General features: G+C 60.5%; 1 protein-coding gene across 1 annotated transcript in view; it reads right to left on the bottom strand.

Annotated features, from left to right (window-relative positions):
- Positions 1–6,152, bottom strand: part of SHANK3 (SH3 and multiple ankyrin repeat domains 3) — a 149,677-nt gene extending 143,525 nt beyond the window's left edge. Inside the window, exon 1 of the mRNA XM_085568304.1 lies at positions 5,865–6,152. Coding sequence (XP_085424430.1) covers positions 5,865–6,095 — 231 coding nt within the window. The 5' untranslated portion in view covers positions 6,096–6,152. The remainder of the gene's footprint in view (positions 1–5,864) is intronic.
- Positions 6,153–14,158: the final 8,006 nt, after the last annotated feature.

The raw sequence follows: 14,158 nt of genomic DNA, 5'->3' as shown, positions 1-14,158 counted from the left end.
CCGGCGGATCTGAAAGGCGCCGCATTTCCATGGAAAAACAATGGGAAGCTCCAAGCAAAAAGCAGCTCCCGGCCTGCTTGGAAGCGCTCCGGCTCTGCCCTAAAAGGGGGGAAAATTCCATTGGAATTCTCGACATCCAAGGGTTTGTGCCGCAGTGCGGAAGCCGGGAAGGATCAAAGGTTCGGGGCCGTTCCCGAGGGCCATTCCCGACATCCCGATTTTCCCTTTGCAGGAATGGAATTCTCCTGATTTTCCCTTTTTTGTTTTGGTGTTCCCATGGCTGAGACAGAGGAGAATGGAGAGAGGAATTTCGGGATCTATTTGGGATCTAAGTCCTGGGAAAACGGGGAATGGAAAAGCCTTGGGATGGAGGCAGGGAATGGGTGGGAAGAGGAGCCATTCCTCATCCCTCACTTTTCCATCTTCTCCCTTCCCTTGGGATCCACATTCCCACTCTCATCCCTCCCTTTTCCAGGAGTTCCCATCCCTTGGAATCCACATTCCCACAGAACGATCTCCACCTTCACCCCTCGCTTTTCCAGGTGTTTCCATCCCTTGGGATCCACATTCCCACAGAACGATCTCCACCTTCACCCCTCACTTTTCCAGGTGTTTCCATCCCTTGGGATCCACATTCCCACACCGGGACTTCCGCTCTCATCCCTCGCTTTTCCAGCGGGAAAAGTTCCCATCCTTTGGAATCCACATTCCTGTGGGATCTCCACTCTCATCCCTCCCTTTTCCAGGAGCTCTCCTCCCTTGGAATCCACATTCCCACAGAATGATCCCCACCCTCATCCCTCACTTTTCCATGTTCTCCCTTCCCTTCCCGGGAATCGGCCACATGGGAGGGGCAGGAACCTCCTCTTCCTCATCCCAAAGGAATTCCCAACCAGAATTCCCATCCCTGCCAGCCTTGGAACACCGAGGAATCTCCTTGGCAAAGTTGGAGGAAAACTGGGATGCTCCCGGTTAAAAACCGCCTCGGAAGGGATAAAATGTGGGAATTCCCACTCCGGCATTCCAAGGATTGAGGGGTCAGGGGTGGGAGCTCCCAACACATCCTGGAAAAGATCAGGAAAAACCTCTGGAATTCCGGCTGGACACTCCCGGGCCATCCAACGCCGGGAGCTGCTCCCAGATAAATCCAGCTGGGATTTTATTTGAATTCCGGCTTTTCCATGATTTAAAAGGGAAGAGGAAGGAGTTGCCAGCACAAAACAGGGAAGGAAAACCTTTGGAAAATTCTGGAAAATTCCTCCCTGGCTGCACATCCCTGACCTTTCCCAGCTGTTCCCATAAATTCCAGTCTCAGGAATGCTGGCATTCCCAGGAGCCTCCCATCTCTCCACATCCCAGTTTTTCTGGGATGTGCCGAGCCTGGGATTCCTTGGAATGCGTTTTCCGCTGCTTTCCAGAGGAAAAACGAACGGAAAACCTTTGGAATCACAGCCGGCCCCCACAGAGCCCATTCCCACGGGACGATCCCAAGGTTTGCTCCGGCACCTCCAGGATTCCAGCACTGCCGGCAGAGAGGAAAAACTCGGCACATTCCCGGGATTTTTCCTGGATTTCCCACTTTTTCCTACCAAACCAGGAGGCCGCTCCCAAAATACTGCCACCAAATTTTGGGAATGGGTTTTCCCACGGGATTTAACGGCGCAGGATGCATAAATTATTCCAGAGGAACCAAGCCCGGCTCGGGCGTGTTCCTGTCTCCTTAAAATCCGGCTCCGAGCTCCTGGACCCCGTGGGAGGTTGGGATCTTTCATCCCAAGGGTCTCCGCCGGAGGCGGGAACGGCTCTTCCCGAAGGATCCGCGATGGGCCAGGGAAGCTCCAGCAGGATCCAAAGGATCCTCAGGGATTTCTGCATCCTCCCTGTGTGCCCAGTGCCACCGACACAGGAACGGTGTCCCCAGGGCCACCAGCCATGGGCTTGGTGTCTCCAGTGCCACCAGACACAGACTCAGTGTCCCCAGTGCCACCAGCCATGGGCTTGGTGTCCCCAGTGCCACCAGTCTCTGCCAGCTTGGTGTCCCCAGTGCCACCAGCCATGGGCTTGGTGTCCCCAGTGCCACCAGTCTCTGCCAGCCCTGTGTCCCCAGTGCCACCAGCCATGGGCTTGGTGTCCCCAGTGCCACCAGCCATGGGCTTGGTGTCCCCAGTGCCACCAGTCTCTGCCAGCCCTGTGTCCCCAGTGCCACCAGCCATGGGCTTGGTGTCCCCAGTGCCACCAGCTATGGGCTTGGTGTCTCCAGTGCAACCAGACAAAGACTCAGTGTCCCCAGTGCCACCAGCCACTGCCAACTCTGTGTCCCCAGTGCTACTGACCACAAGCTTGGTGTCCCCAGTGCCACCAGACACAGCTTTGGTGTCCCCAGTGCCACTGACCACAGGATCGGTGTCCCCAGTGCCACCAGCCAGCTCAGTGTCCCCAGTGCCACTGGCCTCTGAGAGCTCAGTGTCCCCAACTCCACCATCCACCACCACCTCAGTGTCCCCAGTGCCACCAGTCTCTGCCAGCCCTGTGTCCCCAGTGCCACCAGACACAGGCTCAGTGTCCCCAGTGCCACCAGCCACTGCCAACTCTGTGTCCCCAGTGCCACTGACCACAGGCTCAGTGTCCCCAGTGCCACCAGACACAAGCTTGGTGTCCCCAGTGCCACTGACCACAGGCTCAGTGTCCCCAGTGCCACCGGTCTCTGCCAGCCCTGTGTCCCCAGTGCCACCAGACACAGACTCAGTGTCCCCAGTGCCACCAGTCTCTGCCAGCCCTGTGTCCCCAGTGCCACCACCCCGCTGTCCCCATGGGGACCCCACGCCGGGCCCCAAAAGAGAATTTTTCCTCTCAAAGAGGCTCTGACCACCCTCGGTGCCCTCTGTCACCTCACCCTTGTCACCTCTCTGTCACCTCCAGCTGCCCACTCCCCTAATGAGGGCTGCTAATTACCCCACCACCGCAGCCCTCCGGCTTTTCCTGCTTCTCATTCCCTACAAATCCCCCAATTCCAGGGAATTCCGGGTTCCCGGATCCCTGTGCCCGGCTGAGCCCTCACCAGGGCTGTGCCCTCCTGGGTCACCCCTGGGTCACTCTGGGGACACTCCTGGGTCACCCTGGGGTCATTCCTGGGTCACCCCTGAGGTCATTCCTGGGGTCACTCCAGCACATCCCACCAATGGCACTGGCACATGACCCCCCATTCCAGTGTCCATCACTCCCACACCATTCCAGTGTCCACCACACCATTCCAGTGTCCATCTCTCACACTATTCCAGTGTCCACCACACCATTCCAGTGTCCATCTCCCCATTCCAGTGTCCATCTCCCCATTCCAGTGTCCACCACACCATTCCAGTGTCCATCTCTCACACCATTCCAGTGTCCACCACACCATTCCAGTGTCCATCTCCCCATTCCAGTGTCCATCTCCCCATTCCAGTGTCCACCACACCATTCCAGTGTCCATCTCTCACACCACTCCAGTGTCCACCCCAGCAGCACTGTCCAGCCCAGCAGAGCACCCAGTGCCCTGGACACGAGTGACCATCACACACCAGTGCCACGGCCCCACAGCCTGGCCCTGCTCCCAGTCCTGGTCCCGGTCCTGGAGCTGATCCCAATCCCGGTCCCAGTCCCAATCCCAGTCCCGGAGCTGCTCCCAGTTCCAATCCCAGTCCCAGTCCCGGTCCCAGTCCCGGAGCTGCTCCCAGTTCCAATCCCAGTCCCAGTCCCGGTCCCAGTCCCGGTCCCAGTCCCAGTCCCAGTCCCAGAGCCATTCCCGGTCCCAGACCAGTGCTGGAGCTGCCCCCACTGCCGATTCTCAGCTCAGTTCCGGTCCCAGTCCCGGTCCCGGTTCTAATCCCGTTCCCAGTCCCAGTCCCGGTTCTGGAGCTGGTCCCAGTCCCGGTCCCGGTCCCAGAGCTGACCCCGGTCCCGGTCCCGTTTCCAGCCCGCTCCCGGTGGGTGCGGACCCCTGGAGCGAGGAGCGGCCCCGAGCTGCGGCCGCACCACAGCGCCCGGGATGGCGGCACTGCCACCGGGCACTGCGGGAGCGGGGGACACCGGCATGGGGACCAGGATGGGGACCGGGATGGGGACCGGGATGGGGACCGGCATGGGGACACCAGCATGGGGACCGGGATGGGGACCGGGATGGGGACCGGGATGGGGACATCAGGATCGGGACATGGCATGGAGACACCGGCATGGGGACCGGGATGGGGACCAGGATGGGGACCCGGGATGGGGACACCGGCATGGGGACCGGGATGGGGACACCGGCATGGGACCGGGATGGGGACACCGGCATGGGACCGGGATGGGGACCGGGATGGGGACCGGGATGGGGACACCGGCATGGGGACCGGGATGGGGACCGGGATGGGGACCGGGATGGGGACACCAGCATGGGGACCAGGATGGGGACACCGGCATGGGGACACCGGCATGGAGACCCGGGATGGGGACACCGGCATGGGGACACCGGCATGGAGACCCGGGATGGGGACACCGGCATGGGGACCGGGATGGGGACCCAGGATGGGGACATGGGATGGGGACATCAGGATCGGGACACGGCATGGAGACACCGGCATGGGGACACCGGCATGGAGACACCGGGATGGGGACTGGGATGGGGACCCGGGATGGGGACCCGGGATGGGGACCCGGGATGGGGACATCAGGATAGGGACGCGGGATGGAGACACCAGCATGGAGACACCGGCATGGAGACACCGGCATGGAGACCCAGGATGGAGACACTGGCATGGGGACACCGGCATGGGGACATCAGGATAAGGACGCAGGATGGAGACACCAGCATGGAAACCCGGGATGGGGACAACAGGATCGAGACACGGCATGGGGACACCGGCATGGAGACCCGGGAGACAGCCGGAGCACGGAGGAGCGGGGCCGTGGGGACCCGGGCAGCGGCACCCGTGCAGCCGGGCCCGTGGCGGGGAGAAGTTTGCCGCTGCTGCCGCTGCTGCCGGTGCTGCCGCTGCTGCCGCTGCTGCCGGGGCGGCAGCGGGGCCGGGATGCGGATCGCGGCCAGTGCCGGTGCGGCGCCGAAGCGGCTGCGGGGCCGGGTGCGGGTCGGGGCCGATCTGAGCCAGGTTTGGGGCCGGTCCGGGTGCGGATCCGGGCGGGATCGGGCCAGATGTGAATGAGGGTCGGGACCGGTCCGGGTGCGGATCCGGGCGGGATCGGGGCCGATCTGAGCCAGCTTTGGGGCCGGTCCGGGCGGGATCGGGACCGATCTGAGCCAGGTTTGGGGCCGGTCCGGGTGCGGATCCGGGTGCGGGTCGGGGCCGCTCGGAGCCAGCTTTGGGGCCGGTCCGGGTGCGGATCCGGGCGGGATCGGGCCAGATGTGAATGAGGGTCGGGACCGGTCCGGGTGCGGATCCGGGCGGGATCGGGACCGATCTGAGCCAGCTTTGGGGCCGGTCCGGGCGCGGATCCGGGTGCGGGTCGGGGCCGATCTGAGCCACCTTTGGGGCCAGTCCGGGCGCGGATCGGGGCGCGGATCGGGCCAGATGTGACTGAGGGTCGGGACCGGTCCGGGTGCGGATCCGGGCGGGATCGGGGCCGATCTGAGCCAGGTTTGGGGCCGGTCCGGGTGCGGATCCGGGCGGGATCGGGGCCGATCTGAGCCAGCTTTGGGGCCGCTCCGGGCGGGATCGGGCCCGATGTGAGGGAGGCTGAGGCTGTTCTGGGTGCGGATCGGAGCCGCTCCGGGCTGCGCATCCCTGCGCGGGCGGCTGCCGCTCCCTCCGCGCATCCCGGCGCGGCGCCGGCCGCTCGGGGCTCCCTCCCCCGCTCCCCTCGCGGTGTCCCCGGTGCCCGGCCGCACTCACCGTCTGCTGCAGGTCGGGGATGCCGATGCGCACCACGATGGCGCCGGGCTCCTCCATGCGCGCCGGGGCCGCCAGCTTGGGCGAGCGGGGCCCGCCGGGGCCCCGGGCCGGCTCCAGGCGCGGCTCCTCCCGCAGGCCGGGGCTCGGCTCGCCGCCCGGCTCGGCTCGGCTCGGCTCCGGCGGCGGAGACTCGGGGCTCTCATGCTTGCTGCCCGCGGGGCTCAGCGGCATGCTCCGTGCGCCGCGGCGGGCGGCCCGCGCCCGCTCCGCTCCCGCACCGGCACCGCGCTCCGCTCCCGCACCGGGGCCCTGCGGGGGAAGCCGGGCATCAGCGAGGGATCAGCGGCACACGGCGGGACGGCCCCGGGAGAGGCGTCCCGCATTCCCGGGAGGAACCGGGAAAGGCGGGGGTGCGGTGGGCGAGGGCCCGCAGGAAGGATGGGGAAATCTGGGAAGGGACCCCCGGGATGGACATGGACACCCGCACAGGGACACTCCGGGATGTCCCCTCGGGAAGGGCCGGTCCCCAGGACAGGTCCAGGAGTGAATTCCCACTTTCCACATGGACATTCCCACAGGGACACTCCGGGATGTCCCCCCGGGAAGGGGCTGGTCCCCAGGAAAGGTCCAGGAGTGAATTCCCACTTTCCACATGGACATTCCCACAGGGACCATCTGGAAATACCAGGAAGGGCATTCCTAAGGATGGAGAAATCTGGGAAAGGATTCCTGGAACACCCATTCCCAGCAGGGATCGTTCCCTGAGAACGGATCTCCAGGATGGACATGGACATTCCCACAGGGACACTCCGGGATGTTCCCCCGGGAAGGGCCGGTCCCCAGGACAGGTCCAGGAGTGAATTCCCGCTTTCCACATGGACATTCCCACAGGGACACTCCGGGATGTCCCCCCGGGAAGGGCCGGTCCCCAGGACAGGTCCAGGAGTGAATTCCCACTTTCCACATGGACATTCCCACAGGGACACTCCGGGATGTCCCCCCGGGAAGGGCCGGTCCCCAGGACAGGTCCAGGAGTGAATTCCCGCTCTCCACATGGACATTCCCACAGGATCCCAAAACCCCCAGCAGGGATCGTCCCAAAAAAGTGACCATTACTCAGGAGAAATTTGGGAAGGGACTCCTGGAATTCCCACCCTCAGCAGGGATCCCCAGGATGTGCATGGACATTCCCACAGGGACCCTCTGGAATGTCCCTCCAGGAAGGGCCATTCCTTCTCCTGGCCAGTCCTTTCTCCTGGCCGTTCCCAGGAAAAATCTGGAATTCCAGAACTCCCGGAATTCCCACTCCCAGCTCAGAGCATCCCCAGGAAGGGCTGCTCCTCAGGGAACGTCCAGGAGTGAATTCCCACTTTCCACATGGACATTCCCACAGGGACCATCTGGAAATACCAGGAAGGGCATTGCCAAGGATGGAGAAATCTGGGAAAGGATTCCTGGAACGCCCATTCCCAGCAGGGATTGTCCTCTGGGGAAGGATCTCCAGGATGGACATGGACATTCCCACAGGGACACTCCGGGATGTCCCCCCGGGAAGGGCCGGTCCCCAGGACAGGTCCAGGAGTGAATTCCCACTCTCCACATGGACATTCCCACAGGATCCCAAAACCCCCAGCAGGGATCGTCCCAAAAAAGTGACCATTACTCAGGAGAAATTTGGGAAGGGACTCCTGGAATTCCCACCCTCAGCAGGGATCCCCAGGATGTGCATGGACACTCCCACAGGGACCCTCTGGAATGTCCCTCCAGGAAGGGCCGTTCCTTCTCCTGGCCAGTCCTTTCTCCTGGCCATTCCCAGGAAAAATCTGGAATTCCAGAACTCCCGGAATTCCCACTCCCAGCTCAGAGCATCCCCAGGAAGGGCTGCTCCTCAGGGAACGTCCAGGAGTGAATTCCCACTTTCCACATGGACATTCCCACAGGGACACTCCGGGATGTCCCCCCGGGAAGGGCCGGTCCCCAGGACAGGTCCAGGAGTGAATTCCCACTCTCCACATGGACATTCCCACAGGGACCATCCGGAAATACCAGGAAGGGCATTCCTAAGGAGGGAGAAATCTGGGAAAGGATTCCTGGAACGCCCATTCCCAGCAGGGATTGTCCTCTGGGGAAGGATCTCCAGGATGGACATGGACACCCCCACAGGGACCTTCTGGAATATCCCCAGGAAGGGCAATTCCCTGGGAGAAATCTGGGAAGGGACCCCTGGATCCCAAAAATTCCACCAGCAGGGCCCATTCCCGGGAGATTTCTGGGATCAGCCCCACTTTGCACCTGGAATCTCCCCAGGAATTCCATGGAATTCTCCCAGTAGGATCCATCCCCTAAAGGGACCCCACACAGGGATTCTGGGACTCCAGCCCTGCTCCTGCATGGAATCTCCTCAGGAATTCCATGGAATTCCCTGAGCAGGACCCATTCCTGGGAGTTTTCTGGGATCAGCCCCACTTTGAACCTGGAATCTCCTCAGGAATTCCATGGAATTCCCTGAGCAGGACCCATTCCTGGGAATTTTCTGGGATCAGCCCCACTTTGCATCTGGAATCTCCCCAGGAATTCCATGGAATTCTCCCTGGAGGATCCATCCCCTAAAGGGACCCCACAAAGGAACTTTGGGATCCCACCCTGAGGGATGAGGAAAAAGAGCAGGAGAACCCAAAATTCCAGCCGGGAAAATGCACTTGGGAAGGAGAAAAATCGGGATAAACAGGGAAAACCACGGGATCCTCCCGCCCCGTGGCCTGGGATGGATGGGAAAACCCTTTGGATCCCTTCGTATCCATGTCCTGATCCCATCCCAAATTCTCCTCCCCCTTTTCCCAAATCCCAGATTTGATTGATTCCCATTTTTTCCCCTCTCTCTGCCTCGTTATCCCGCAAATGGAGCGCTCCAGATGGCGATCCCTGGGATTTTTCCCTTCTTTTTTTTTTGGTTTTTTTTTTTTTCCTTATCCCTCATTAATTCCCTCAATAATTTTAAAGCCCCGGCAGGGAAAGGTTGGAAAAAATTCCACAGCGGAATATTTCCCCAAATTCCATTCCTTAAACTGACTTCTCTGCTCACGAAATAATAATAAAAAAAAATCTAATTTTTTTTTTCCAATGAATCCATGGAATCTTTTAAAAATTTCAACCCAAAGAGTCTCATTCCAACAGCAGGAAAAAAAAAAAAATTTGGAAAAGCATCCAAGGGAGCTAGAAAAATATTCCAAGATTTTTTTTTTCTCCCTGCTGTGGCGTTTTCCTTGGATTCCTGAAAATTCCTTGGATTTTTGAGCTTTCCTTGGCTTTCTGAGCATTCCCAAGAGGGTCGGAGCAGAGCCACCTTTTCCTGCGGGAACAGAATTCCCAGATTTCCTGCCCTTCTTCCCGTCATTTTGGGATTATGAATCCAGAGCCATTCCCAAATTCCAGTGCTGGGAGCAGCAATTCCATAGGGAACAGAAATTCCAGAGAGAACAGGAATTCAGAGGGAAATTCCAGAGGGAATCCGGCTGGGAGAACCCTGGGAAAAGGGCAGCGGGAAAGGATTTTTGGGAATTTTTGGGGGGGATTTTGGGGGATTTTCTTTGGGTTGGATTGGAGCTTTTCCCTGGGATTGGAATCCTGGGATTGGAATTTCTCCCTGGGATTGGATTTTTTTCCTGGGATTGAATCCCTGGGATTTCTCCCTGGGATTGGAATTTTTCCCTGGGATTGGATTTTTTTCCCTGGGATTGGGATCAGGGTTAAATTCCCTCCCTTTCCCAGCTTTCCCAGTTTTCCCAAGGCCAGGGAGGGCTGGGAAGCTGCTGCCTCCTCCTCATGCCCACATCCCGATCCAGAAAAATCCTTTGGGAATATTGGGTTTTTGGGAAGCGCCTGGCTCGGCGTCTGCCCAGGTGAGGTCATTCCCAAGCTTTTCCTGGGAAAAACAGCCGGGAATGACGGGGCCAAGGGACACCTGGTGCCCTGCTGGGATCGCTGGGATCACTGGGAATGGGCCCAGGAAGAGCTGGGAAAATCCCAGCTGGAATTTTCCAGCCCTGGAATTGTCACTGCTCAACCACATGGGAGAGGGGTCACGGATCCCAACCAATTCCTGCCCTTTTTCCATGGATCCCAACCAATTCCTGCCCTTTTTCCATGGATCCCAAACAGTTCCCACTCTTCTTTCCATGGATCCCAAACAATTCCTGCCCTTCCAGAGATCCCAACCAATTCCTGCCCTTTTTCCATGGATCCCAACCAATTCCTGCCCTTTTTCCATGGATCCCAAACCATTCCTGTCCTTCTTCCCAGAGATCCCAATGAATTCCTGCCCTTTTTCCATGGATCCCAAACCATTCCTGCCCTTTTTCCATGGATCCCAACCAATTCCTGCCCTTTTTCCATGGATCCCAAACCATTCCTGCCCTTTTTCCATGGATCCCAACCAATTCCTGCCCTTTTTCCATGGATCCCAACCAATTCCTGCCCTTTTTCCATGGATCCCAAACCATTCCTGCCCTTTTTCCATGGATCCCAACCAATTCCTGCCCTTTTTCCATGGATCCCAAACCATTCCTGCCCTTTTTCCATGGATCCCAACCAATTCCTGCCCTTTTTCCATGGATCCCAACCAATTCCTGCCCTTTTTCCATGGATCCCAAACCATTCCTGCCCTTTTTCCATGGATCCCAAACCATTCCTGCCCTTCCAGAGCCGGATCCAACCCTGTGGCTCCAGCTGCCAAAGCCTCGCCTGGATCAGGGATCCTGGGAGGATCAGGGATCCAATCCCTGCCCTGGGAAGGGTTTGGGATCCGATCCCTGCCCTGGGAAGGGTTTGGGATCCGATCCCTCACATGGATCAGGGATCCGATCCCTGCCCTGGGAAGGGTTTGGGATCCAATCCCTCACATGGATCAGGGATCCGATCCCTCCCGGAAGGCTCGGGAATGTCGCTCGGGCCAGGCCTGGGGACAGTCGGTGCCATTTGTCACCCGAGGGGACGTTCCAGAGTGACCCCGGCACCCTCGGGAATGGGGACACGGGGACACGGGGACACGGGGACACGGGGACATGGGGACATGGGGACACAGGGACATGGGGATATGGGGACATGGGGACAGGGGGACACGGGGACATGGGGACACGGGGACACGGGGACATGGGGACAGGGGGACAGGGGGACAGGGGGACATGGGGACACAGGGACACGGGGACATGGGGACACGGGGACAGGGGGACATGGGGACACGGGGACACGGGGACACGGGGACAGGGGGACACAGGGACACGGGGACACGGGGACAGGGGGACAGGGGGACAGGGGGACAGGGGGACATGGGGACAGGGGGACACGGGGACAGGGGGACATGGGGACAGGGGGACACAGGGACACGGGGACATGGGGACAGGGGGACACGGGGACACGGGGACATGGGGACATGGGGACACAGTGACACGGGGACACGGGACTGTCCCGCGCTGTCCCCGCCGTGCCACCCCCGCGGGCCGGCAGTGCCAGCGGGGCCGGTGGCTGTCGCGGTGCCAGCCCCGTGCCAGCCCTGCCCGGCTGTCCCCGCGCTTATCTGGGCACCGGGAGGTCACCGCTGCTGTCCCCGAGCCATGTGACAGGGACACCGAGTGGCCTTTGTCACCGCGGGGGGGCTCCGGGACGGGGACAGGGACAGGGACAGGGACAGGGACAGGAGAAGGGACAGAAGGGGACAGGAACAGGGACAGGGACAGGGACAGGGACAGGGACAGGGACAGGGGACAGGAACAGGGACAGGGACAGGGACAGGGACAGGGACAAGGACAGGGACAGGGACAGGGACAGGGGACAGGAACAGGGACAGGGGACAGGAACAGGGACAGGGACAGGGACAGGGACAGGGACAGGGACAGGGACAGGGACAAGGACAGGGACAGGAGAAAGGACAGGGACAGGGGACAGGGACAGGGACAGGGACAGGGACAGGGACAGGGACAGGGACAAGGACAGGGACAGGAGAAAGGACAGGGACAGGGGACAGGGACAGGGACAGGGACAGGGACAGGGACAGGGACAGGGACAGGGACAAGGACAGGGACAGGAGAAGGGACAGGGACAGGGGACAGGGACAGAGACAGGGACAGGGACAGGGACAGGGACAGGGACAGGAGCAGGAGAAGGGACAGGGACAGGGACAGGGACAGGGACGGGGACAGGGACAGAAGGGGACAAGGAGAGAAAGAGGGGACAGGGACAGGAGCAAGAGAAGGGACAGAGAAATGGGACAGGGGACAGAAAGAGGGGACAGAGACAGGAGAAAGGACAGAAGGGGAAGGGACAGGGACAGGGACAGGGACAGGGACAGGGACAGGGACAGGAGAAGGGACAGGGACAGGGACAGGGACAGGGACGGGGACAGGGACAGGAACAGGAACAGGGACAGGGACAGGGACAGGACAGGGACAGGGACAGGGACAGGGACAGGGACAGGGACAGGAGAAGGGACAGGGACAGGGACAGGGACAGGGACGGGGACAGGAACAGGAACAGGGACAGGGACAGGGACAGGGACAAGGACAGGGACAGGGACAGGGACAGGGACAGGGACAGGGACAGGGACAGGGACAGGAACAGGAACAGGGACAGGGACAGGGACAGGGACAGGGACAGGATCGGGATTGTCCCCCCGGAGTCCCTGCCCGTGCCAGGACACGGGGACAGCGCGGGGAGCATCGATCGCCCGCGGGTGGCCGCAGTGTCCCCGCAGCGTCCCCGCAGTGTCCCCGCAGTGTCCCCGCAGTGTCCCCGCAGTGTCCCCAGCGCCTGCCGGGTAATTCCATGGATTTTTCCTCTCCCGCTCTTCCCGGGCCACTGGGACAGCGCGGAGGGGCCGGGCGAGCGCCCCCCCCTTGGGGACCAGCGGGACATGGCGGGGACATCAGTGTCCCCAAATGTCCGGCACAGGGACAGGGCCACCCCTGAGCAGGGCCGGGCTGGGGGCGAATTCCGCGGGAAGAATTCCGGGTGGAGTTTTTTGGGATTCTCCCGATTTCTGGAGTAGGATCAGGGAAGGACGGAATGGTTTGGGATGGGACATTGACAATCACCCAGTGTCACCTCTTGGGGACACCTGCCGCTGTCCCAGGCTGCTCCAAACCCCATCCAAGGGACCAGGGCCAGCCCCAGCTGCCACGGGAATTCCTTCCCAAAATCCCACCCCAATCTCCCTTCCCATGGAATTCCCTCCATTCCTGGAGGGATTGGAGCCCGGGATTGGATCCAGCCCCACCCCGACTCTGCTCCAGGAAGGAATTTTGGGATCCGGGGGTTTCACTGGGAATCTCGGCACTCCAGGAAGGGTCTCCCTTCCCTTTTCCATCCCCAACTTCCATAAAAATCCCTCGGGATGGATTCTGGGCCTCCTTGATCCCAGAATCCTGGAATGGTTTGGGTGGGAAGGGACCTCAAATCCCATCCCATTCCAATCCCACCATCCCAGGCTGCTCCAGCCTTTCCTGGGACATTCCAGGGATCCAGGGGCAGCCCCAGCTGCTCTGGCAATCCCAGCCCAGCCAGGAATTCCTCATTCCCAAATCCCATCCATCTGCCCTCTGGCAGTGGGAGCCATTCCCTGGCTCCTGTCCCTCCATCCTTTGGGATTTTCCCTCTCCCGGATTCCCGCAGCTCCTTCAGGCACTGGAAGCCAAAACTGGGTCAGCCCAGAGCTGCTGCATTCCAGGAGAACATTCCCGATTTTCCTGGCTGAGCTCCTGTGTTCTGGGATGAACATTCCCAATTTTCCCAGAGCTGCTGCATTCCAGGAGAACATTCCCAATTTTCCTGAGCTCCTGTGTTCCAGGAGAACATTCCCAATTTTCCTGAACTCCTGTGTTCCGGGAGAACATTCCCGATTTTCCCTGAGCTCCTGTGTTTTGGGAGAACATTCCCGATTTTCCCAGAGCTCCTGTGTTCCAGGAGAACATTCCCAATTTTCCTGAGCTCCTGTGTTCCAGGAGAACATTCCCAATTTTCCTGAACTCCTGTGTTCCGGGAGAACATTCCCGATTTTCCCTGAGCTCCTGTGTTTTGGGAGAACATTCCCGATTTTCCCTGAGCTCCTGTGTTTTGGGAGAACATTCCCGATTTTCCTGGCTGAGCTGCTCCATCCCTGCCCGGCCCTTCTGGGATGATCCCAGAGTTTGGTGCCACAAAATCCCAAAATTCCCGGCGGTCCCAGCCCCTGGAGAGGGGTTTGGGGACAGGAGGGGACAGCTCACAGGTTTGGGGACAGGACAGAGATTTGGGGACAGGACTGG

Source organism: Lonchura striata, chromosome 1A, assembly GCF_050655825.1.
Source record: "Lonchura striata isolate lonStrDom1 chromosome 1A, ASM5065582v1, whole genome shotgun sequence".
Taxonomy (NCBI): Eukaryota; Metazoa; Chordata; class Aves; order Passeriformes; family Estrildidae; genus Lonchura; species Lonchura striata.
Note: the sequence above shows the minus strand (reverse complement) of the source record. Positions and strands in the feature narration are given on the sequence as shown.